The sequence below is a fragment of the Bombyx mori genome, chromosome 17, assembly GCF_030269925.1.
Source record: "Bombyx mori chromosome 17, ASM3026992v2".
In the NCBI taxonomy this organism is placed as follows: Eukaryota; Metazoa; Arthropoda; class Insecta; order Lepidoptera; family Bombycidae; genus Bombyx; species Bombyx mori.
In genome coordinates, this window is record NC_085123.1 from 7,418,739 (window position 1) to 7,445,730 (window position 26,992).

At 36.3% G+C, this 26,992-nt stretch overlaps 3 protein-coding genes and 1 long non-coding RNA gene across 6 annotated transcripts in view; 2 read left to right on the top strand and 2 right to left on the bottom strand.

The window, feature by feature from the left end:
• Positions 1–26,992, bottom strand: part of LOC134200438 (uncharacterized) — a 400,183-nt gene that overhangs the window by 211,958 nt on the left and 161,233 nt on the right. The gene's annotated exons all lie outside the window — the stretch shown is intronic.
• LOC134200390 (uncharacterized) lies at positions 49–1,102 on the top strand. Its single transcript, XR_009975285.1, has 2 exons — positions 49–135; positions 774–1,102. It is a non-coding gene; the product is annotated as an uncharacterized LOC134200390 (long non-coding RNA).
• Positions 1,885–16,752, bottom strand: yellow-12 (protein yellow-like). Of its 2 annotated transcripts, XM_062673192.1 has the most exons (5): positions 13,356–13,508; positions 10,200–10,369; positions 7,296–7,467; positions 6,482–6,663; positions 1,885–2,867 (listed from the first exon to the last, which is right to left on the bottom strand). In XM_062673192.1, exons 2-5 carry the CDS (start codon positions 10,207–10,209, stop codon positions 1,924–1,926), a joined length of 1,308 nt encoding a protein of 435 aa, XP_062529176.1. In that variant the 5' UTR covers positions 10,210–10,369; positions 13,356–13,508; the 3' UTR covers positions 1,885–1,923. The 2 variants fall into 2 exon arrangements, with proteins under 2 accessions (XP_062529176.1, NP_001266377.1); NM_001279448.1 differs by lacking the exons at positions 10,200–10,369; positions 13,356–13,508 and adding an exon at positions 16,447–16,752 and having other exon boundaries at positions 1,924–2,867.
• Positions 14,625–25,607, top strand: LOC101738438 (uncharacterized). 2 transcript variants are annotated; one of them, XM_062673355.1, is made up of 6 exons: positions 14,625–15,449; positions 19,706–19,855; positions 21,315–21,467; positions 23,968–24,261; positions 24,347–24,516; positions 25,418–25,607. In XM_062673355.1, exons 2-6 carry the CDS (start codon positions 19,816–19,818, stop codon positions 25,562–25,564), a joined length of 804 nt encoding a protein of 267 aa, XP_062529339.1. In that variant the 5' UTR covers positions 14,625–15,449; positions 19,706–19,815; the 3' UTR covers positions 25,565–25,607. The 2 variants fall into 2 exon arrangements, with proteins under 2 accessions (XP_062529339.1, XP_004925897.2); XM_004925840.4 differs by lacking the exon at positions 14,625–15,449 and adding an exon at positions 18,194–18,498.

The window sequence follows — 26,992 nt, forward strand, 5'->3', positions numbered from 1 at the left end:
TCCTTCGTGAACAAGTGTCAAGTACGAATTTCATTAGAAAGATGACAACTTGCCTGCTGGTTTTGAACACCGGTACAGTCACGTCGCTCGATACGAATACACCGGACGTCTTATCCTATAGGCCACGATGTCCTGGTAAAAGTTTAACGCGTTGTATTTAAAGTAATGTAATTATTTAATAAGTATTTGCAAGTCCGCACCTGTTTTTTTTTTATTGCTCAGATGGGTGGACGAGCTTACAGCCCACCTGGTGTTAAGTGGTTACTGGAGCCCATAGACATCTACCACGTAAATGCGCCACCCACCTTGAGATATAATTTGATTATAATTTTGCGGGTTTGATTTTTATTACATGATGTTATTCCTTCACTGTGGAAGTCAATCGTGAACATTTGTTGATTACGTATTTCATTACAAAAATTGGTACCCGCCTGCGGGATTCGAACACCGGTGCATCGCTCAACACAAATGCACCGGACGTCTTATCCTTTAGGATACGACGACTTCTTGTTTTTGTTGTTCTGCTTATCCGTAGATTAAGGGAGCTATGGCGGTAGTGATTTCAAAGTAAATATTTTGCCTATTTATGTCATGTCAATTAAAATATTTCTCAAGACACAATCGGAACGCTGGATGAAGACAGCACAGGACCGGTCGTTGTGAGGAGATCTGGAGGAGCTCTATGTTTAGCAGTGAACATTGGTAGTTGAAAAATGAATCAAGAAACATAATAATATCCTATCATTATACTTTTCTGTGTATATTGTTTTTAGGATTGATTTGATTGGACGTGTGTACAAAATTTGAAATCAAGGATGATGAATAAGCAAAAACATTGTAATTTTTGTATATAAAGGCAAATATAATAGAACCTTGTGTAAAGAGTAGGATTGTTTTGAATATACCCTAAATAAATATTTAATCTCAGACACACTATTTATGCAAGATTGCTTCAGAAAAATGATTGGTTTGTAATATATTTAAAAGTAATTTGCGCCTGCCATCATTATCTGAGCAAAGATATAATTGAAAAATAATAAATATGTTCATAAATTATTAACTTGCTATTATGTTTATAATAAATAGAGACGCTTTGTTCTAATGTTTTTCTTCCTCCTGGACTTATCCCACATTATGTGGGTTTATCTTTTTTTTCCATTCGGGCCTATCATAATCTAGCTTTCTTCTACCTTTCTCTCGCATCTCGTTATCTCTGCACTCACACCATTCTTTCGCATATCCTCACAGAGTTCATGATCCAGGTACTATTAAGACGCCCCCTCCTCACATTACCATATACTTCCATACCTAGGATCTTTTGGCCATAATTTTTTTTAAATACATATTCACATCTATAATATAAAATAAATGTTAATAGTTTTCTTTGTTACTTTATTCATGCGTTGATATCTGTCTATGGAATGTTGGCATTTCAAGTATCATAATTCCTAATCCCATCAGTGTACGAAATAAAAATCAAATCCGCAAAATTACTCGTATAATTTGCGTAATTACTGGTGGGGCGTCTGGTGCGGTAAGACGCCTTGCGAGTCCGTACTGGTAGGTACCACCATTGCGCCTATTTCTGCCGTAAAGCCTTAATGCATTTCGGTTTGAAGAGTGGGCAAGGCAGTCGTTATTCTATAAAAACCGTGAGACTTTGAACTCATGTGTCAAGGTCGGTGGCGGTATTTAGGTACGTTAAAGATCTCTATGAGCTCCGGTAACTATTTAACACCAGGTGGGCTATGAGCTCATCCACCTATCTAAGCAATAAAAACAAGGAATTGTTTTATTGATCTCATTAAAAAAGTACTGATAGTTACAAATTACAACACGTAACGAAACGTGGCTGGGTTTCACTACTTTAAAATAAAACTAGAATTTTATTATGGTACTTTATTTTGTAGTATGGCAGTATAGTTATCTCCGGTTCACTAGTAATCTACGAATTGGAATTTTGATGGCAGGATCGCAGACTGTTCCGCGTACAGCCTCTTTCGTATCTGCATAAAGAATCCGATAATTATAATCATCGGAATCTAAAGAACCATTCTGAAACATGGGCAGTTTATTAGAAATTACCCACACATTTTGTTGTTCACCTTGATTGATTTTGATATCATTCGGAAATATTAATGTTTCTGCGTTTTCTGCCACTGTGCCTAGGGTTCTCTTTCGATACGGCTTATTGCTGTCCCAACAACCGATACTGTCTCGGGAAACTAAACCATAAAACATAACTCCTCGATCATCAAAAGCCGAAGCTGATGACTGTCCGTATAACCCACGACTCTCGCCCACGAGATTAAACTCCGAAAAACTGTTGTTGACTTGTGATGGTCTGCGTAGCACTGAAGTTGGCACATAAAACTCTCGGTAACTTGATAGAGAATGGAAAAATAGCATTCTCTCCCGAAAATGATCTACGGGGGTTAAAGCGAGCCCAAATATTCCGTCGCTCCATTGAAAATTGAGACCGTGTAGAGTGAAGTTTGACGCTAAAGGATCCGGGTAGAATAACGGATTAGAGTATTTCCAAAACATTCCATCTTCTTGCCTGAAAACTATTAATCCAAAACGCCACGTGTCCGCTATATACGCGTGTAGATCTGAACAATCTGATGTTTTTGTATCTAGTATTATATTCGCAAACAAAGAGTCCTGCAGTACATAGTTGTCGGGTATAAGATAACGTGCTATAAGCATGTCTGTAAGTAGATCAAACACGAAGATGCTCGGAGGGCAGACTTGTACTGAATTATCTTGCGCATTGATTTTGCCGGAGTCTAAAACCCAGAGCCTTCCACACGGGTCGGTATTGACTCGGAAGACTGATATCATTTTCGTACAATTGAAATCATCATCTGCAAGTAAAAATAATACGAATCAAAATATTTATTAACTATTTATTACAAAATTGACTTCGCCACTGTCCTCAATATCAATAACAAAAAAATAACGATTTTATAAAAAGGAGAAACTATTTATGTAAAAATTTTGAACGTTGACATTGAGGATATTATGTTAGAAAGTTTCACGCAAATTCGAACAATATATTGTACCACATATCAACGTATTCGCACCAAAGCCGTCCCAGCGACAGACCGACACGTCAATGCTAATGACAAAATAACATAATTTCACTTTAGAAATGTAGCGATACATTAAAGAACTGCAATATTAATTAAATATTTATAAATTACAACACAATTTTAAGAAAAATATGTTTATTACTATTATATTCCTATATACTGTGTTACTTATAATATTTTGTATTCAAGTTTAACAATATTTGCTATGTGTATGTGCATTACTATAATTCTCATGTTGTATTTGATATTTTAGCTGTTCTACACACACTCATCACTTTTAATTATTATTCTCATAATCCTCTCGCAGGTCTGCTGGAAGAGATTTCTTAAAGAAATAAGTAGTGCCTTTGTACATAATGTTCCTATTACTCTGTATTATGTATTCTTTTTTGTGTGTACATAAATAAATTAATAAATAAATAATAAATAAACTATTACTTGTAGTCGAAGATGTCAAGCGCATGTTAGCGCCATCTAGTAAGCGCGCGGGCAAAACGAATTAGGTCCAAATGTAACAGGTTCATTGAAAGTATCAAGGCCAGTGCCTTCTATCACCACTGCGCCCGTGTGGGACGCACACCTTGCAACTTTTTTTTTTCTACCTATGCTGATAGCCTTGAGAGGCTATTTCAGCTTCACCTTAACATGTAGGTGAGCTCACGGGGCTCAAACTGGAGTGTTGCTAACACTGGCCCTAGCAAGAGCAGTGCTTCGCAGAATCTACCACCGGATCGGAAACGCGACCCACTGAGAAGATCCGACGAGAAACTCAGTGGGCTGTGTCTGTGGGTTAATTCGCTTATCGAGCCCTTCGTCGCAAGCGACGGGTTCGACGAGGACGGTGACCGGTGCTTGTGGTACCTAAAAGCACCTTTAATTGATCGGGAGGATCCGTAATGACGTGTTTTGGGCGACGTCGACTATTTACCGTTCGGTCTACAGGATCGGGTATGTAATTTCCAGCGGCTATGACAAGAGGGTTCCCATGTAGTGCCGCCTTCTCAAAGTGGCCTGCACCATAGATAAGGCCGCTTCTGTTTATATTAATCGAAGTCATTCTTTAGATTTTTTTAATGTCGACGGAAGACCTTTGAAGGTTTATAAGTAGTAATCAATTGTGATTGACTAGGTCTACCGAATATGGTGCTTATTGTATAGTTTCTAATTCTTGTTTTATTATACATCAATTTATTTCATGCATCTTAGAAACGGCTATAAAGGTTTAGCATCTTAAAAACGGCATAATATTTGTATGTAGCTATGGTTTGGTTTGCATCTCTAAATACGTAGGTGAATCCAAAAATAAGCGCCATTTTACAGGAAACCTATTTATAAAATATGATGAATGCGCGTTCCCATAAAAAAGATTGTATTACAAAACAACGGTACCTACCTACTATCTAATATATTTTTTATATAAAACTGCATTTATGATAAATGTGACCTACCTAATGTATTATTGAAACTAAAAATAATTGCGAATCGACAGAGGCGAGCAAAACTCGGTCGCCCAGGTGCTAGTGTCTAACTGCAGGTCTAGTAATGCCTCATTTATATGCTAGATATTCGTGAACAATTCACTAAGCTACTATTCGAATAATTCGAATAATTCGAAAGTGCACGAATACGAGCACTCAAACAATTTATCGATACGTCCATATTCGGTGAACATCGGCCTTTCAAACATGGAAGACATGTATGTCACTCGCCGATACGGCTTTATGTGTGTTAGATGTGAAGCCACTTTTTTTCCCACAGATTTAGGCCTTGTCCGCACTGCGATATTTCACCACACATTTTTTTTTCTCGTAATTTGGTAACACATTTAATCCTATAGGAGTAGCCGCACTGGCGGTAAAGAAATCGTGCGGGAAAAAATCTGTGACTTGATGCAAATTGAATGCGATTTGGTACGATTTATTTCCGCGCGAATATTTTGTACCGTATAAATATAAAGTAAATATGGCTATGTTCCGACTGCGGAATAAAATTCGCGAGTTTCGCTCAGTTTCATGGGTCTCAATTCCTAAGTGGGTGAATCCCATGTTCATGACATCTTTTGATTCGTCTGTTACGCCGCGGCGCCGCCTTAGTATTAGATAAATTAAAATTTTAGTTCGGTTGTCCATTTTACACGTGTGTCTCGGCCGAGAACTGAATTAAATTGACAAAGATAATACGAAATTTTATTCGCAATGCGTACTTAGTGTAATTCCGATCGTGGAATTTAATACGCGAGAATTAAATTGAAATATCGCGGTGAAATATCGCTGTGCGGACAGACTGTAAAAGACGGCAACGAAGTTTGTGGATGACTGTTATCAAAGAACAATGACAAAAATTTAAACACCGCGCACGAATACAAAATAAGAATTATTTTATTCGCAACAAAAAACCGATTTCACGCGAGAACGGTCAAGCATCGGTACTGAATACCGAATAGAATATGTGAGTCTATCTAAATACGGCTTCATTGTAAAACGGATGTTCTCGCTTCATCATGGTGCAATAATGAAATACCTAGTGGTGAAGATCGATTACCTACTCTGCACTGTTTTTAAGTTCTATCATGTATAAATAATGACAAACTAAACAGCAGGTGCATTACTACTCATCAAAGCAAGGCAATCTTGGCTCTAACCACGTCTGAAATATTCACATGCGTTAATTGTCATTCATTCTTACTGATTTCGCATGGTACTTTCTTTTTACAATTTGTTGCATTATTGAATCAACTAATTCTCCGTGATGCTAAGTTTTTAGTTGTTTCATAAATACCGGCTTCCACATTTTATTTTTTATTGCCCTTGTAGGCAGACGAGCATACGGCCACCCGATGGTGAGTGGTTACCGTCGCCCATGGACTTTAGCAATGCCAGGGGCAGAGCTAAGCCGCTGCCTACCGCTGCCTGATGCTTTTATTTCGACATTAAACTGAAGTTTCCAGTAAGAATGTGATTAAACAAAATCATAGTGTGTTCGTCAGTCGATATCTTCGCCACGCGGAGTCATTGAGATTGGTCAGCTATTTTAACTAATTAAAACCGCGTCTTAAATCGTATCCGAAAACCATTCTAATTGTTGAATTTTTGGTGGAGGTGCCATTTGTCATGTACTTTTTTTTGTAAAATCACTGATGTTCTGAGTTAGGACTCACTAAGTTGCTACAACGAACTAAATATATCTCAATATATCTATAAACAATTTACAGAGCAGAATAACGGTAAATTTATCTGAAAGTAAATAATATGACCTTGTGCGAAAAAAATTATCATAAATCTTGACTATAAAGCGCAGCTTTCATTTTTATTTGAAGTGACAAAGCGCCAACGCTATACTCCGATCCTTATTATAATGTAATAATTTGGTTTAAGTATTAATCTTACTAAGTGCTGTATGATAACTCCAGTCTGGATACGGCTTAAGCGCGGGTGAGATGACACCTCCAGCTCGCGGCACCGTAGCCAAGGTAGCTGGTACACCGCTTCTCCAGTTTGGTAAGGTTACCCATATTCTTGAACCCCATACCTCTAAACCAAGAGGTAAAACACTTTCCGGAACAAATTTTCTGGAAAATCGATACAAACTTTAATATTTTTATAACGTCCTTTCATTTTAAATTTTTTTTTCATCATATTTTGTCGTTAATTTCATAATTTTTTTGAGTTACTTATTAAACATTTAAATTTTGACATGGTTAACCTTACCTTAGGTATTTAAATACAAAAAATGCGTGGTGTCTTAGGACACCGGATAGGAACGAAGTTCCTTATTATAAAAATGTTAATTTTAAGTTCTATTCGAGGTATAAAGAAAATAAAAGTGGAGGTTTCTCAACAACCCACGGTCATTCGGTAACGTGCGAACTTATTGTGGTACACTTCATTCACGGTTGTTTGCATAAGAGTTAGTGTATTGCGCAAACGAACGCTCTGAGATCGTGGACAATGAATGATATAAAAATATGTTATTTTTTGTACGTTATTACAAAGTTAAGTCGTACACTGTGTGCATTACTAATTTGTACGTTATTACAAAGTTAAGTCGTACACACGCATTCCTAATAAAAATCTTACGTTACGGACATTTTTTCCCGATTAGGGTACCCCGCCGCATCGTCCCATAAGGAACTTCGTTCCAAAAAATTATACTAAATAATATTTAGACATCTGTAATGAAATAAGGTAAAAAAGATCGTACCCAGTAGCAAGCGCTTCTCTGCGATGCCGGATTGAAGGGAATTCGAAGTCGACATTTTTCCATTTATACAGCGTACTGAAGGGTGGCGTCTCATTATCGGCTGGCAGCAGCTGAGGTTGCGACAAACCCATTACTGTTAGCCATAGCGTTATAGCCGCAGATCGGGAGCGATCTGAAATCGAAAACAAATACGTACAAATCAAAACTAAGGAATATAAATGTTGTTTTGAAGGGTAGGGCAGCCGTTGTAGCTATACTGAGATCTTAGAACTCATATCTCAAGGTGGGTGGCACATATACGTTTTAGATGTCTATGGGCTCCAGTAACCACTTAACACCAGGTGGGCTGTGAGCTCGTCCACCCATGTAAGCAATAAAATAAGAAAATTGTAAAATTAAATCGAATATAAACTGACTTTTAATTGTATCTGACTTGAAATTGGAAATAGGGTATGCTTTAAATTGTGCAGGCACACAGTTTAAATACGACACCCGGCTTGTTTTTGTCGTGAAAGAGTTATCAGAGCAATCTTGTTTTAAGGGTTTTTTTTTTATTGCTTAGAGGGGTGGAGGAGCTCACAGCCCACCTGGTGTGTGATCTTCTTGTAATACCAGAAGGAAAGCCTTCAGTTCTATTTATTTTAGATTTAAAATAGTTTTTTGAACAAATTTTAACCTTGCGGATTTGTTTTTAAAAAAATTAATATTTCACGTTTTTTTTATTGCTTAGGTGGGTGGACGAGCTCACGGCCCATCTGGTGTTAAGTGGTTACCGGAGCCCATAGACATCTACGACGTAAATGTGCCACCCACCTTGAGATATGAGTTCTAAGGTCTCAGACGTTTCAGTGTAGTTACAACGGCTGCCCTTTTAAACCGAAACACGTTACTGCTTCCCGGCTGAAATAAGCAAGCAAGGGGGTGGTACCTACCCGTGCGGACTCACAAGACGTCCTACCACCAGTAATTACGCAATTTCTAATTTTGCGAGTTTGCCTTTTACTAGACTACGTTATTCCTTCAAAGTGAAAGTCAATCGTGAACATTTGTTAAGTACGTACTTCATTATAAAAGTGGTACTTTCCAGCGGGATCCTAATACCGGTGCAACACTAGATATGAATGCACCGGACGTCTAATCTTTTAGGCCATTGCGACTACAACGTTATTAGTCCTTCATCAGAAGAATTGTTCGCAAAGACGTGTTAGACTATTTACTTAGAAAACGAGTGCTATACAATGTATAATTTATGTCCGCATCTCTTTTTAGTACTACAAATTCGCATCTCAAGCTGTATGCATAGAAATGAAAGAAAGTAGGTTGTGTGATTTTCTGTTACCAATATTGGTATAAAAAATAAAACAATCCATCTTTTTTGAATTAATTCTCATACATAAATAATCCTCTTATCTATTTCTACATCAAATCTACATCTAAAATACCTAATTTCGACGCAGAAGTCAAATCAGGTTTCTAGTAAAATATTGAAGCTTCAAAATGTATAAAAACTATAAAAATCGTATTAAATCGATTTGATTGTCCACAAAGTGAAACCGTCTTTCTAAGTTTTACGCTACAATTACTACGGTAAGGTGAGCAATTAAGCGAACTGCATTTGATTGCTTCGTAATGGCTATCAAGAAAACTATTACTTGCTTATGGCGTGGCGCATATTACTCAAGCCCCTATGTTGATAAAATATAAAAAAATATTATGAACAATAATGATAGTTTTATTTTTACATTTGCATAATCCAATTATTTAGAATAGAGTGGAGTGTAAAAATATAATTGATTGTATATTAATATAAAATCAAAACGAATGCATGCAAAATATTAAATCTTAAAAACAAAAAGAGCGAAAGACAGAAACACAGAGAGCGGTCTATTCCAGAAAATCATCAAAATATTAGTCACGATGTGCTTACCGATTGAAAAAAATCACATATACATATAAATAAATAACTGGGAACAAATTATCCACGGTCATCTGGCTCCAAATTCGGATTCTCTGTGTTATGGGTACCAGGGACTGACATACATACTTATACGTTATATAAATACATATATAGTTAATAAAAACCCAGACAAAGGGCAAACAAACTTGTTCATCACCCAAATGCATGTCCGATGTGGGAATCGAACCCACAGCCCTCGGTGCAACAGTCAGGAGCGCTAATTACTGCATCACCGAGACAGTTGATATATAACATTATAACAATAATAAAATGTATCTCCATATAAAATGTATTAAAATTTAGGTTGTAATAACAAAGGTAAAATACAAGCTAAAGTACATATTTCAAGCAACATACATTTTTACTTGGGATATTTAAAAAAATATGCCATTGACCTTCCTTTTTCTATTACTTTAATTCGTGTATCACGGGTACCTACATTTTAGGTTATAAAATTAAACTTATTCTAAAAAAAAAAATTAAAACAATTTAGAATAAGTTTATGTACTTCTAAATTATAGTTTAACAAGGAATTAACGAAATAATGATTTCATGATATTTGACAGATGTTTTCATGGATAATTTATCAGTTTTAACTGCCTAGTGCTTTCCGGTCTGCGGCTAGTCGATAAAATTTGTTTTTACTATGAAACTTTCTTAAGAGCAATGCACTTCAGAGAGAATACTTAGAAATATTATGATAACGTTATAGAGTGATATAGAGTTAGCTAGAACCATTTTGTGTCATACTTGATTTGATTACTTAAATGTAAAAGTTAAGAACAATTTTGACATTTTTATGTGCCTCATAGATTATACATATAATACAAAGTTTCTCAGATAACTCGATTTTAGACTACTATATATGTATAATATCTATTATTTATTTTATATTATCGTGTTGTAACTAAACAGGTTGTGATTTATTTAAATTTATTTGTACTCACAAGAATCCATTATTTAGAAAGAACTCGTCGTGAAGCGTGTTCTGATTACTTATGCTGGACACGCACTTCACACGTGCTTTTCACACAAAATGGTGTTAAGTTTACATAATAAGTTCTTAAATAACATTCAGTTTGATAATTCAACAAAATGAACAATGATATTATATTTTCTTGATGTTCATTGATTGGCAGGTTGAGAGTATATTTTTAAAAGTTGGTTTGAGCAATATCATTAAGGTTTAATTTTGTCGCACTCAATTTATTTTAACTGAATTCAAATAAATTAATCTAACGTATACCTAATTTTTCGTTTTGTGCCTTTAAGGAAATAGAGTTTATCCAAACTAACGTCAATATTCTTCAGGGTTTTTTATTTATTTCGGATCTAGAAGGTACGATGTTTCAAGATGAATACCCAGTAAATACTAAAACAAACATTAAAACATTGTTTACACGGATACATTGTAAATTGTCTTTAAATGTGTTAATTTAATACAGAAATAAATACACATTTCCGATATTAAATAGTTGTTTACCGAGCAATTACTATTACATCAATCAGATAGTTGGTTATTGATTAACTAACTACTCGCGATTAAGTGGTAAATTACGTCCGTTTCGTGAAAAACCTAATGAATAGCTTCCGGAAATCTCTATATATAAAAATGAATTGCTGTTCGTTAGTCTCGCTAAAACTCGAGAACGGCTGGACCGATTTGGCTAATTTTGGTCTTGAATTATTTGTGGAAGTCCAGAGAAGGTTTAAAAGGTAGATAAATATGAAATTGCTCGGAAATAAATAGAAATAACAATTTTGTTTTTCCTTTTTGTTTGTTTTAAGTTAATTTTATACAAAAGTTTAGGTCTTTTATTTATCGATTGAGGCACTACGAAGTCTGCCGGGTCAGCTATATACTATAAAAACATCGATCAAGTGTTTAGTTTCCATTTTAACGATTCAAAGGTATTATTTTCAATCAAGTATAACAAGAAATCGAATATTCAAGAAAAAAAAAATTTTTTTTTTTTATAGCTTTGATGGGTGGATAAGCTCCAAGCCCACCTGGTGTTAAGTGGTTAATGGAGCCCACGAACATCTACAACGTAAATGCGCCACCCACCTTGAGATATAAGTTCTAAGGTCTTAGTATAGTTACAACGGCTACCCCACCCTTCAAGCCGAAACGCATTACTGCTGTACGGCAAAAATAGGCAGGGTGGTGGTACCTACCCGTGCGGACTCACAAGAGGTCCTATCACCAATAATAAATATTTCAATTCGCCAATTCAACCAAATAGGTTTTCAAAATGCATAAGATTTGCGTAATCGAAATACGGCCATAATCAGATGATGATTGAATCTGACCTTGACTTTAACCTGAAATCTTTCATTTATCACTTTTTCTTTTGTTTTATTCGTTTCCATGAAAAAAAATTTTATTTCATGGAAACGTTATTTGATTCCTCAAATAACTTATTTATAACGTTCAAGCTCGTAAATAGTAGCATACAAAAAAAGGTAAACAAACAGAGGAGAAAAAAATAATTTAAAAAAATAAATTAAAATCGGACTGGTATTATTTTATTAAAAATTACATTTTTTGGAAGATTTTGGCTGTTTAGCTATTGTATTGGTTATTTTAAAAAGCGAATTATTGTGATTAAGTTTTGATTTGAGAGGCCTATGCGTTCTCAGTGTGTTGATATAATACTAGGAGAATGTGGCTGCTACACGACATGAGAACCCACTTGTCGTGGCCGCTGGAAACTACATACCCGATCCTGTAGACCGGATGGTAAACAGTCGACGTCGCCCAAAACACGCATTATCGATCCTCCCGATCCATTAACGGTGCTTTTAGGTATCACAAGCACCGGTCACCGTCCTCATCGAACCCGGCGCTTGCGACGAAGGGCTCGACAAGCGATTGAACCCACAGAGACAGCCCACTGAGTTTCTCGCTGGATCTTCTCAGTGGGTCGGTTTCTGATCCGGTGGTAGATTCTGTGAAGCACTGCTCTTGCTAGGGCCAGTATTAGCAACACTCCGGTTTGAGCCCCGTGAGCTCACTTACTAGCTAAGATTACGCTGAAACAGCCTCTCAAGGCTATCAGCTTAGGTAAAGTGGCTGCCGTTGCTATCGCCCTCAACGTTACTCACAGGACGAGATGAAACTGTACTATTCTAGGCTGACACCACACAGCCATTAAGTACGATCCTACCGTTCACTGGTGTATTAAAACAGACTTAAACTTTAATGTCTATGACTCGTAAGATCCTGAGAGTGTTCTAATAGTTTGTATTTTTATCAGTGCAATTTAAGTAACAATAAATTGTCCCGAGTGAACTAAACGTACAGTACGATTTCACTTTCACCGATTGAAGATATTGCCCAACTCAAAACTCAGTATGTATACAAAGAAACGGTACGATGTAAGTATTGTAATAGGTATATTTAAGACGCGTGCTCGTGGTTTTATGTAATAAGTTTTTTACAACGTGCACTTAATGTTCTCTACAACTAGATGTAAATCGTGGTTGAATGCGTAATTAGATGGGAAACACAATACACTTGACACAATATATTTGATGAGATAAACAATGTATGATAAATATATAAAATACATATCATGTATGATAAATAATATATAAATATTAATTAAACAACTAAGCATTAAGTAAAACTTATATAAAAATGAATTGCTGTTTGTTAGTCTCGCTAAAACTGAGAACGGCTGAACCGATTTGTCTAATTTTGGTCTTGAACTATTTCTGGAAGTCCAGAGAAGGTTTAAAAGGTAGATAAATATGAAAATGCTCGGAGTTAAATAAAAATAACAATTTTGTTTTTCCTTTGATGTGTCCCCCGTCCGTCTTTTATTTATCGATTGAGGCACTACGAAGTCTGCCGGGTCAGCTAGTAATCAATAAAAATAAATAATAAAGGACAATGACCACATATGTGTGGAATTCCGTCTTAAGTTGTTGCACAATAAATCTTTATTTATTATGGACTACGCTTCATACACTATCGAATAAAAGTGTTTGCTTCCCCATAATTAACCGGGTTTTCAAGTAATTAGACCAAAACGGACATAACCTATAAATAATGTTAAGCCCACAAACAAAACATATTGATCATAGCTTTCACACACCGACTTCTCATTATCAGAGGCTACAGCATCAACATGATTACAGAATTACAGAAGACTCAAGAGTTCATAAACAAAACATATAAACGTCCTGGCGTAATAAAACACTTTTAGATTCATAAAAATGGCACGTATGGCCGCTTGCTGGGCCGCAGCCGCCGGTTCGTCTATCGACAATATCATATAGCTTGACAGTTGCGTCTGCGTAAAACGAAACACAGAAAAAATAATTATTTTAACTTAATGATAAAATCACAATTCAATCCGTTGTAAAATATAATAATATAATATAATATACCTAGTTATTTCATTGTACAAGATTTTGATATCATTTTTGTGATGATTGAGTCTAAAAACTCATGCATGAGTAATCTGTCTAAATAGAGAGAACGAAACGTCATGTCACGACTTTAATACGGAAATGATGCGAACAATTGTTGATTTACTATTAACCTTAAAATCATAATTCCGGTCCTGTACAAAATATTTCTGTAGTGAAATTGATTGTAAAAAATGAGGAAACAATTTCGATGTTATTTTGATTCTGCAACATGCAACTTTGCTAGACGACTTTTGGTCATTCTCCTTTAGTATGTTTTGATAAAATCTAATCAAATTACATGAGCAGGTAACTACGAGTATCATAGAATACAAAATACTTGACAGATGTCTAAATCTCGCTAACAACATTTTCTCCCCTCAGGATACCTCGACATTAGATAGGTAATCGAAGCAAGCTGTAGAGGAGGACTTCCTTCACCGCTTCGAATTGCCCGACGATGTTAGGGAGCTCCTTGGAACCAATAACGCCTCGATCCTACGCCTACGATAAGACCGTTGCCTACTCGAGTAGAAACAAGTCCCTAATCGCGAGTGAACTTCAGAGCGCAATCATAACCTTACGACAGTGGTTCCGAAAATGGCGCATAGACATCAAGGCATAGCGATGCTATTTCAAAGGGGAAACTCCACACGGATTTGACAAGGTGACACTTTACAAAACTTGCATAAGGCCTGTCATGATTTACGCGAGTGTGGTGTTTGCTCACGCGGTCCGCACACATACAGACACCCTCCAAACCCTACAATCCCGCTTTTGCAGGTTCGCCGTAGGAGTTCTATGGTTCGTGAGGAACATTGACCTACACGACGAACCAGGCCTCGAATCAATCCGGAAATAAATGAAGTCAGCGTGGGAACGGTACTTCAAAAAGGCTATGCGTCATGATAATCGTCTTATCGTTGCCGCCGATGCCTACTCCTGGAATCCTGATCCCGCAGGAGCCAGTAACCTAATCACCGTCGACGCCATAGACATGTCTTTACGGATCCATCAGATCCATTAACCTTTGCATTAGACGCCTTCAGCTCTAACACTAGGAGCAGGCTTATGGACCGTTCGAAACTATAACGCGGGCAAAATTACTCAGTTTAGCGACGGTCCAAATGTAAATGTATCTTAAAAATGTTTTTTTTTTTTTACAGTTTACAGTCCTTTACAGTTTCACCAGGACAGGTGGGCGAGCAAGGGCTCAGCCAGGACTCGTCGGATTTGCTAAAAGCTAACCAAGCGCCTTAAAAGCAGACCTATCAACTCAAGAGCAGCTGCTTCGTGAATGAATCTACTACCAGATCGGAATCGCGACCCGCTGAGAAGATCCGGCGAGAAACTCAGCGGGCTGATGTATGAGCTAGGTTGCACATCGATCCCTTTGTCGAGTTCGACGAGTACGGTTAACGGGGTCCCTAAGCCGGCTCCTAGTGTTAGAGCTGAAGGTGTCTAATGCAAAAGTTATTGGATCTGATGTATTCGTAAGGACGCGTCTAAGGTATCGACGGTGACTGGCTCCTGCGTGATCAGGATACGGGGAGTAGTCAGCGGCGGCAACGATAAGGCGATTATCATAACGCATAGCCTTATCGAACTAGCGTTCCGACGCTGACTTCATGTGTTTTCGGATCGATTCGATGTCCATCGTGTAAATCGACATTCCTCACGAACCACGGAGCTCCGACGGCTAACCTGCAAAAACGGAATTCTTGGGATTGGAGGGTGTCTATGTGTGTGCGGGCCGCGTGAACGTACACCATACTCGTGTAAGTCGCCTTATACATGTTTTTTAAAGTGTTACCTTGTTCCGAAGGAACATTTTACTCCGCTTACAGTTCATGGGATAGAGTTTGCCGAGAATAAGCGCGGCACGGTCGCGGACTGATTTTATATGTGGGTGGAATGTCATGGATGCCTCCAGGTGACACCCAGGTACTTGATCTTCCTGACCCAGAGTATAAGTTGGCCGAAGAGGGTGATCGGGGGTGTGAGATTCCTCCTCTTATCTGGGAGAAAGTTCGTGTGATACAATCAATATCTCTAGTATGACCCTTGCAAACAATTGAATTCAAGAAAATTTTCATTATGATCCGACAGTAAGCTGTTATAGAAATAATTTTCTTCATTTTAACCATTTTGGTTTCATGACCGAAACCTAATAAAATTGTCAAAATCATCTTTTTGGTAGACCTAAATAAGTTTCAACTTACAATAATCGAGTTTTAAAAGAATGCGTGTTTTATTGTTATTTCATTAAAACTCATGTTTTTTATATTCACTCTACTGATCACGCTTGCCTATTATAACACATTAATGTAAACAACTTTAGATTTGTTATGATCACGCTTGCCTATTATAACACATTAATGTAAACAACTTTAGATTTGTTACTGGAAATAAACATTTTAACAGGTTTTAAACTGTCTGTCGATGTTTTTGCAAATGCCAAACCTAGTTAGCAAACAACATACGTATGTATACGTATGTCCACGTATACTCTTAAAAATTATCTGCTGTTAATTTTAATAATATAACTTTAATTATTTTCCTGTCATCCAAGATAGAGAAGGCTAAGAAAATTGCGGACAAATGTTGTAACCAATTAAAAGCATGGGAATGAAAATATATTAAATTATATTTTAAAATAAACTATACCAATAGATTTTTAATTCTTTCTAATTTCAGTTCCAAAACCTTTACTATTAACAAAGTTGGCAGCAGTTAATCTTATACTTACTGATATTGCTTTATCAAATCACTTACCATTTGGTTTATGTCTTTCCAAAGTTTCTTTACTATAATCTCTAAGAGCCTGCAACCGTCCATTATACACATTTCTGTTGTTATAACGGTGGACACTAGATTCCGACGAGTTAATCCATTTCGTTTCCAAATTACCAAAATGTTCATTTACTTTGTTGTATTGACTAGTTATATCAGCGAAGAGCATCGATGGCGCGGACCATTGAACGAACCACTGATGCGACACGGCCATGTTTTCTTTTATGACTCAAATCACAAACAACGAATTAGACACTTAAAGTTTGTATTATACAGAAAATAGTATGGTAGAAAAGGAACCGGTATAGTTTTCTGCATCGCAGAAAATGCGTGAGCACTAGAACAGTTCTTGAAATTGTCTGTCGAAGCGTCTCTGCGCTTGCCTTTCTGCACGGAAACTTTCAACCCCACTTGAAACTTCAAAGAATATATACGTATATGTGATCTTATTTTATATTATACTTGTTCCTGTCAAAACAAAGTTTCGAAATAGTCCAGTGAATGTATGCGAACAGATTCAGCTAGAACGAATCAATTAGGTCAGCCTTATTAGGCAGACGTTAGAAGGTACTTACTGGCGTTATTGTGAAATTTGATTTATATTTTATTTTAGCAAGCCAGTTGAAATATAAAACCGAAATGATGGATATCAAACATTATTAATGTTCATCTGAACATGTGCAACGTGAAAATCATTCTGCCCAGTTTTAATTTAGTTTTGTTTATAGAAATATTACAAATAAACAATTTAAATAGTATGTTAATAGAATTGGCGAGCGTAACACAGATATGAGTTTTCTTCTAGTAAACCAAAATCAGAGGAACGTAGTTTATAAAAGATGTAAAAGTGAACAACGAAACATAAAACGGCCGTCTGGTGTAGTGGTAAGTGACATGGTCACTACACAAGGGGGTCGCGGGTTCGAATCCCGCCAAGGGAGGATATTTGTATGATAAATATAAAAATGTATTTTCCAGGGTTATGGATGTATATTTAAATATGTATATGTATGTGTATAATAAAAATATTACATTATTTCCGTTATCTGGTACCTGTAACACAAGTTCTTTACGAACTCACCACGGGACCAGTTAACGTGGCGTGATTGTTAGTAAATATTTATTTATTTTATAAATATAAAAGTTGTAATAGGTATTAAATACAAAAACACAAGTATTTGTTATAAAATAAAATATAGACTAAGCATGTAATACAGTCCGGAAATTAACCAGGGCAAATTCTAGAATCCGGTGATAAAACGGACACACACACAGATTCTGCGATTATACTTATTTTTCTAAGTTTTGCTCGGCATTCTAAGATTCGGTTTCCCGAAAATGTTATTGACAAAAATAAATTGAAAAATGCTATCTCATCATGTATCAAAGAATATCTCCAACGTTATATTATAATGGTTCTTACTTCGAGTCATTTTAGAAATAATTTGAAATTCATCAGTGTAGCTTCGTAGGCCCAAAATTTATTTGATTAGAAACCGATTTTTCATTGATCTTTTCTCAAACATTGTTGAATAATACAAATAAATGAATTCAGGCTGAGTATAAAAATTAAACATTTGTAGTTATTGCTTTATGGATATTAATGATTTATTTGTTTTTTTTTATTTATGTTGATCTTTATCCGATAACTATCATCGTAGCAATTTTTCCTTTCTAATTGTTAAGTTTTTAGCGTTTACCATATAATCAAATAACAATTCTAGAGACTGATAACCTACATAAATATGCCCAATCAGCACTCTCCATGTGGTCAGAAACAACTTTATCGGTACATTTTTAAATTTCACTTTCTAAATTGTTCAGTTGAATACAAAATGCAAGTGAAATATATCGCGTTGTTAACGATATTCACGTGCTCGCAAGCAATTTACCCATATTTCGATACGCAAGATTTTATATACAATGTTCCAAAAGTATACAGAATTTCAATTGTATTAGATAAACTATTAGATTATTATGAGAGAAAGCCTTCTAAAGATCCCGAGTGGTACATTGCTTTAGGAATGGCAAGAGGTGAGTTTTGTCTTCGGCTTTATTATAGATGCGAGAGTCGAAGAATTGCAAATACAATGCAAGACTCCCTAAAAAAAGCCTAGTGACCGGGATATGATGTTGTTTTTTTAATATGGGCTTCTTAAGAAAGCCCACAACATTTGGAGAGGGCTTTTTGCGATTTCTACATACATGTATTAATTATTTAAATAGATAGACGAGCTTTCAACTTTACTGGTAATTAAATTTTGAAGTCGTCGTGGCCTAAGAGATAAGACGTCCGGTGCATTCGTGTTGAGCGATGCACCTGTGTTCGAATCCCGGGCGGGTACCAATTTTTCTAATTAATTACGTACTCAACAAATATTCACGATTGACTTCCACGGTGAAGGAATAACATCGTGTAATAAAAGTCAAACCCGCAAAATTATAATTTGCGTAATTACTGGTGGTAGGACCTCTTTTGAGTCCGCGCAGGTAGGTACCACCGCCCTGCCTATTTCTGCCGTGAAGCAGTAATGCGTTTCGGTTTGAAGGGTAGGGCAGCCGTTTTAACTATACTGAGATCGTAGAACTTATATCTCAAGGTGGGTGGCGCATTAACGTTGTTGATGTTTATGGGCTCCAGTAACCACTAAACACCAGATGGGCTGTGAGCTCGTACACCAATAGCAATATTGTAAAGCAATCAAAAAATAAAAAAATATTTGTTACCGGAGCCCATAGACATTACACGTAGCTATCGTCACTTTGCAGGTCAAAATTTCACATGTAAAGTATAATATAACTGCTCTACCTTTGGTGACGACGGTGATGGTACTATCTGTACGGATACGCTTTCCCGCCGGGAATTCAGGAGTCAACAGCATCAACACAGACAAATTTAAGTCACCGTTATATATTAAATATTATTTTTGTAAATATAAAAATATTAGAGTAAAGTAGGGTAAGCTAAATTGTACAGCAATATAAAATAAACACTAATCTAAAACATTAAATATAAAAAGTGTGTTCTTATCGCTAAGAGCGATCTTTTCTAAACAACCATCGGATCGACAAGAATCGTCTTAGGAAAGAAGTTAGCCTGGGATATTACACACATTCATCGATTAAAAAAAATCGATTGAAATATTAAGTACAAAAAAAAAACCTGTCATCCGAGTCTTTTGATATCGGTAAAAAATGTCTCAACACAAAAATCTTAAATGAAAAGTTGATTTTTATTTAGGCCAATTAGAATATACTATTAATGAACTGGACAAAGCGGTTCCTGAAAAACTGAAAGAGAATTTAAAGAACATAACGCGAAGAATAGACCGCGTTCGAAAAAAAATTGATATGGGGAATTTGGTGTACCGAAGTAAGGATTACGAATATGGTACGTTTATTTATATGATTAAATTATAATTGAAAGGTAACTAATTGTTTAAGAAATTTATAAGTAATCATGAAATTAATTTCTTTTTAATGGCTTTGTGATTGTTTTCTATTTTTCGGGCTACTTTGTCAAATATAAGCAATTTCGTCAAGATATTTTAAAATAAGGCTATGAGATAATGAGTATATCAGAGGAAGTGTGAAAGTGGCCCCGGTAAGCAACAAATTAAGGAGCGGACGGTTAGAGTGGTATGGACATGTGATGCGTAGAGAGAAGATGCATATGACTAGGAGATGTATGGAAATGGTAGTGCAAGGTAGAGGGAGAAGAGGTCGACCGAAGAAGACATGGATGGAGTGTGTGAATGACGATATGAGAGAGAGAGAGGAGTGAGTGTTGAGATGACGGCTGATAGAAGAGAATGGAAGAGAAAAATTAGCTGTGCCGATCCCACCTAGTGGGATAAAGTGGAGAAAAAGAAGATTCTAAAATAAGGCGCTTGCTTTTGACTGATTATTTTTCCACTTCCATCATATATTCCCATATTCCGCTATCGTACATTTTTATCAATACGAGTATCATGCAGATAAAGCTTCATCGGCATCCATTGGTTCATAGAAAGTGTATGTTACCGCAAAAATAGTTATTAAAAATTTATATATAGATTTTGAATGAAAATTTTACAACAGATAATATTAATAATTTTATCGCATTTATCGAATCAAGAAATAAACTATTGCATAACAATTAACATTTTGCTTGTTCCAGAAAATTAATCTTGATGGCACGTTTAATATGAGTCGAAGTCAGACTGTTAAAACTTCTTGCACGATATACAATATTTTTATGAGTGTCTATTAAGATTTCAGTCATTATTTTTTTACTAAAAGATATAAAAGTGAAAAACACGGGTATACAGAGTTTAGATACATTTGTTTAGATAATGTGCACTAAAAAGAAAACTTTCAGCAGAAAGATAAGGAAAAAATAACTTAAATATGAATTATTCCGTAATATGTAATGTTTAATGTATGTACCAGGTCTTAAGAAGCGATTCGTGAAAGGTTATCTGTCTCGTCTTTGAAATTAATTATTGCACTTAGCTGCTAATATTCAAATCACGATTTCGAATGCAAGTGGGCTATATTAAAGCTATGTATGAAATATTAAATGGATTTACCGCTTAATGTTTTATGTCAGAACAGCGTGATGAATGTGAACAAAATGTTGAAATCGTAAACGACTCATTTAGCACTCAGGAAATACACCTGAAGATATTATTATGAGAATTTAATTTCGATGCTTATAATTAGGTTAATTTACGTAGCATTGGTAAATTTCTTGGTCTGCTTATGAATTTTTTGTGTGTTTCTTTTAGATCGTAGAATTTTTGTGTGTTTTTTTTAGATCGTAGTTGCATTAAATATTGTACAAATTATGTTTTTCAATTTATTTGCAGTAGTGAAAGCAATTTTTGAAAACATGGATGTACTGTCGAGTGTTTTAGAACCGATCACACTAGGAACGATGGGTACACAAAAACCATACAGATTTACGTTCGAACAATACCTACAAGAAGCTCGTACGAAGATGCCCAGTAGAAAAGCTGCAGGTAATAAACAATCAATGACTAAGTGAATTTGTAAGAATTAGACGTTTTGGCTTATTTCTTACTAATTATAAAACTCTATATTTAAAAATGAATTGCTGTTCGTTAGTCTCGCTAAAACTCGAGAACGGCTGGACCGATTTGACTAATTTTGGTCTTGAATTATTCGTGGAAGTCCAGGGAAGGCTTAAAAAGTTTAGATAAATATGAAAATGCTTGGAATTAAATAAAAATAACAATTTTGTTTTTCCTTTGATGTGTCCCCCCCCCCCCCCCCCCCCCGTCGGACGGATTCCTTTTGTTTGTGTTAAGTTTATTTTATACTTATCGATTGAGGCACTACGAAGTCTGCCGGGTCAGCTAGTACTTTATAAATTTGGAAAACGTAGACATGTAAAAAAGTAACAAATTTACGCCAGGAAAGGACGTCAATAACTACACAGGGTGTATGGTTTTAAGGCACGTGTTCTAAAATTTCAATGCGATCTAATCATTTCTAATTTCTATGTGGTGGGTCATACTGTGAGCCTGCTCATATAGATTTGAAAGTAACAGGTTACCCTTCAAGTATAAATTGACGTGCTATTTTGAGACCGAAATAATAAATAGCACGCACTATATGACATAAGATCTTGTAACACATATCGTTTATCGATACTATCAATTTTCAATACTTAATTTAAATAAAATTAATTGACTTATTTGCAACAGCAAAAAAGTAGTTTGAAGTGGGTACGTATAGTTCACAAAATGTTGCAACAAATTAGACGAGAAGGATTTAATGAAGCGTGTTCTAGATTTCAAGAACATTTTTTTTACTATTTTATCAACACCACAGTTCGATCAGTATCGATTCTTGAATAGTGGTGATATTATTATATCTATGGTTTATCTATATAACCTATTTGGATGAATACAAAGTATGGTTAGAGATATTATCTTAAATAGCACCACGTATGTTTCAAGACTGAACACAAATTCATTCGAATATCAGTCTTAAAATGTTCGTCAAAGGATCAAGTATTCAATAAAAATGATAGTGGCATCTCTGCTAAGTAGATCTTTGACTAAATAGTTTAAAATAATTGTACGATGAACCTATTGATCAAAATAATATAATTATAAAAGATTACATTCGTTAACTAGCCAAATTTAAGATATAAGCATGTAAATCTGTTTTGGAACATCGAAGAAGGTCTTCTTAACAAATTCTAGAAAGATAAACCAGAGCGGTATTAATTCATTTCGTGCACAATTAACTTTGTGTTACGCTACATGACTTTGCAACGAAGCTTTAAGATGACATTTTTGTACAATTGATTACATATTTGCCTACGATTTGTTTATTTATGATTTAAATAGGAAGTGAAACAGAAATAAGAGCACCTTATAGATTATTTGGCATTACTATACATAAGAACTAAACGAATGATGAAATGTTATATTGCACATTTACAATACGCACTAACTACATGTGAAAGAACAAAAATGTAATCGCACAGATAAATCATCAAATGAAAAAGAATTATCGCAACTTCGGTATGTTCAAAAAACTCGTACAAGATCTAAGACAGAGGGAAGAAGTAATAAGATAACTTAGATAGAGAGATATAAATTCAGAAATATAAATAGAAGAATTCAAACCTTTTAACTGATTGAAGAAAAATTTTGAACTTAGTTCGTTCAGCTAGTGCGAAGCTAAATTCCATGTCTACGATTAGAACTGTTCAAGGTTGCCTACTTTTAAGAAGCTTGGCTATTATTCTAATCAAGTAAAGAAGTATCTTATGATAATAATGCGATATATTTTCGAGATCTTTCTAATTTTCCCATTATCTTTGATTTTACTTGCCAGTGGAGATTATTTATTTCCGTGCTGTTCATAGTGTAACAACATAATTAAACCAATTTTAAATAGGTGAAAAAGATATAGTTGTACATATTTTCACTAAGAGGGCTAGTAATGAAAACTAAATATATTTTTTCCTTTGGCATTTTTGCTGTATTGCCATTGTTATCTATAACTTATGATATTAGAAACGAAACTGTGATAATACCAGTACCACATTGCAAACTCATTTTTTATTTATTTATATACCTATCCATTCGCTGGTAGCCTAAGGGGCTATTCCATTCACGCCCGAGCCAAGCTCATCTAATACTGATATCAGTACGAGATGAAATAGATTTAAGACCAAATTTCGAACTCGGCGAAAAAACACAACTATACGTATCCCGATCAAAGCTGGTTAATTCTGATATATCATATCCCGACCACGATAACTGCATGATCGTGCTGAGACACATGTGTGTTGAGTAATTTCTACAAGGACAAATTAAGATTAATATAAATGTATTTTATTGATTTCATGTGATTCAAAGTAATACATTAAATCACATGAATTGCTGTTACTGTTATTTTTTTTTTAAACCTAGCTTATTTTACATATGGCTGAAATTTTCAGGACAAGGTATTTTTATCTGTCAATTCATTTATTTACAGACGCTTGCACGATGCAACTACTAATTTCAGCTATGGAGACACAGACGACACAGTCGGACGGTGTTTGCGAGATGACGCCTGAATGTTCATCGCAGATAATCAAAGGTTCGGGACTTGCTTTTCAACAGACGAGTCGCGTCCGTGCGGCAGTTTTAGCTAGTCTATTTGATTGCATGGAAGGACTGGACGTACCGGCTCATATTTACAAACTGTGCATACAAATTTACAAGGAAACGAAATCTCTCGAAGTTTGGGATCATCCTCCCGGTACAAAGACATTATTTATGCAACAAAGTAAGCAAGTTTTTTTATTTTTTTTTGGTATAAATATACAAAAAAAGTCCTCAAATCAATGAATATGTGAAATTATTTCTTTTAGTTTTGTATTGCGCATCACAAGGCTATGGTGAGTTTGTGAAGCCACGTTGGATGAATAAGATAATCGCGTGGCAGCAACCAAAAGGATGTTACGCTGATGATCGACAACCTTTCATGAGGCTCACCGGTTTCGTTGGCGCATCGACACCCGCAACTCTTAATGACAGAGAAGTACGCAATAACCACTGCCATATAACAAAAAAAAAACAAAAGGAGTTTACAAAATTATCTCTTCATTCCTTCAAAAGATGTGTGCCTGTGAATGGACATGGCTCATTTTGCTTCCGGTGATTATGTAACTCATAGACTTCACAACGTGAATGCTGTCACTCATCTTGGGACACAATTTTTTTTTATTGCTTCTATGGTTGGACGAGCTCAAAGCCCATCTGATGTTAAGTGGTTACTGGAGCCCATAGACATGTACAATGTAAATGCGCCACCCACCTTGAGATATCAATTTTAAGGTCTTAGTATAGTTACAACGGCTACTCCACCCTTCAACCCGAAACGCATTACTGTTTCACGGCAGAAATAGGCGGGGTGGTGGTACCTACCCGTGCGGACTCACATGAGGTCCTACCAACAGTAGTCACATGAGGTCATACCACCAGTAGATAGACGTAAGATAGACGTGTCATGTTGGTTTTTTTTAATTACTGTCCCGTCTTTCATGCCGAAACGCATGACTACTTCGAAAAGAATAGGCAAAGAGGTGCTACTTGCGCATGCAGCATATCTCAACAGTACCGCACGCGAGCAAAAAGTTTCCTTGATAGAAGAAAAAAATATGTTTTATTCATAAACAAAAACAAAACTGTTTAGAAATATATTATAAACAAATTTGTTTAGAAAAAAAAATATGATCAACATAAATTATTATAAATATTTATTCCATCGTAAACATTTTCATAATACGGCACCTCGTTGACTCTACTTTAAACGTTCTTGATTGCATTCTATTTTAATTTTTATGCAATTCATTTGGATGCTGAAACTTTATTTAGAGAGTTGCTTATATTGATGTAATTTCTAAAATTAGAAATATTTCATATACGTTTGCACGTGCCAGGAAGAATATCGAGTGAAGAAAGCGGCTACATCCGAAGGTGGCGCCTGTAACTCGTTGACGTCAGCAATGGCTCTTGGTTCATTAGTGTTGCATATAAGAACACTACTCGAGACAGATCAAGCATTTCAATACGACGTGCTTCTTTGATGTTCACGATATAATCTAATTTAAATATAAACTTCAAAACGAATGGTTCCGTTTCTTTTAGTTCATCTTTTTTTTCCTACATATTCGCTGACAGGTAAAGGGGTTCCGCCCTACGCCCTACGCCCGGACGGGTAGGTGAGCTCACGGGCTCAACCTTAGAGAATTTGCTAATACTAGCCCCAGCAAGAGCAATGCTTCGCAGAATCTACAACTGGATCGGAATAGCGACCCAATTGAGAAGATCCGCCTAGAAACTCAGTGGGCTGATTAGTTTATCCAAACGTTTGTTGATATAGATGATCAAAATCAAACACTCAAATAATTGTTGTCCGCCCTGCGCATTTTTTTTGTGTAGCATTGAAAAATTAGCACATCTAGACCTCGATAACTACAATACGTTATTAAAAAATAATCAATAACTCCGTTCGCTAACCAACCCGGTGCTCTGTGTGCTTAGTCCGAGTTCTTTAACGTTCTCGATTGCGCAAAAGTTAACTCAAATTTGTATGCGGTTGGAACAGCGCCCCTAGTGGCCAACGTTTTTTTTTTTTGTTCACGAGTAAATCGCCTGACTTCCGCCCTCTGGGGACGGAGGGCGGGGTATGTCAGAGTCGAACTGACTAAAACCTCCTGTCGCTCAATAATTAACGTCCAAACCTCGCATGAGACAGAACTCATGAAAAGGCAAAGAGGAGAAAGTGAAGCGTTTAGTGCGGAGCACATCTCTCCCATCACCCCCCCCCTCGGGACGCAGGACCGGCGGTCGTCGGCGCCACGACCACCAGCCCTCTCAGTCGGCAGGCTGTCCGAAGCCCGCCTAGATGGCGCCGGTTAGAGTGAGCTATCCTACGGAATACCCCGCTGGACCAGAACCAGCGTGGGTCGAAGATAGCCGGCCTTCCATCACCCGGATGCTCTTGCGTAAAACGCGTGCAGAGCAGCTTGCGCGTCGTCTTCTTAGGCCCCCCTTGCCAGACCCCAAGCCGACATGTGAGGGGAACCCGAAACACTTAGAGGGCCAGGGCTTGGGTGAGATTCGCCTCCCTGGCCCCCGCTCGACGGCGGCGGGATTGTACGTCTCTCAGTCGTTTCCTATTTTTACGACGAGAACACGGCGGCACTACTCCCATGCGGGGCAGGCGACGAGCGTGTGCTCTGCCGTGTCCAAGTCGCAACCACAGTAGGCCAACGTTCCAACTCCATACAAATTTGAGTTAAATTTTACGTTATCGAGAACGTTAAAAAACTCTCCCTAAGCTCACTGGTACAGTTTCGTTACCAAAACGTTTCATTCGCAACGAGTTCATAATATCATTAATTGATACGCATCATGTTTCATGTAAAAATGTGCCGGTTTGTAATATTTACACTTACCGGATAACAACAAATACCAGCACTAATTCTGAAATTGAAATAATCATAATCATA

What these genes read in the sequence shown, in the direction of transcription:
- yellow-12 (NM_001279448.1), bottom strand. Translation starts at nt 16,678, where the DNA reads ATGGCCGTGTCGCATCAGTGGTTCGTTCAATGGTCCGCGCCATCGATG. An exon ending in GGAAAGACATAAACCAAATG is followed by an intron (nt 7,468 to 16,446) that starts GTAAGTGATTTG and finishes TTTCGATTTCAG; the next exon opens with ATCGCTCCCGATCTGCGGCT. An exon ending in GAGTTATCATACAGCACTTA is followed by an intron (nt 2,868 to 6,481) that starts GTAAGATTAATA and finishes TTTTACTTGCAG; the next exon opens with ATGATGATTTCAATTGTACG.
- LOC101738438 (XM_004925840.4), top strand. Translation starts at nt 18,210, where the DNA reads ATGCCCAATCAGCACTCTCCATGTGGTCAGAAACAACTTTATCGGTAC. An exon ending in GACATTATTTATGCAACAAA is followed by an intron (nt 24,262 to 24,346) that starts GTAAGCAAGTTT and finishes TATTTCTTTTAG; the next exon opens with TTTTGTATTGCGCATCACAA. An exon ending in CAACTCTTAATGACAGAGAA is followed by an intron (nt 24,517 to 25,417) that starts GTACGCAATAAC and finishes TGCACGTGCCAG; the next exon opens with GAAGAATATCGAGTGAAGAA.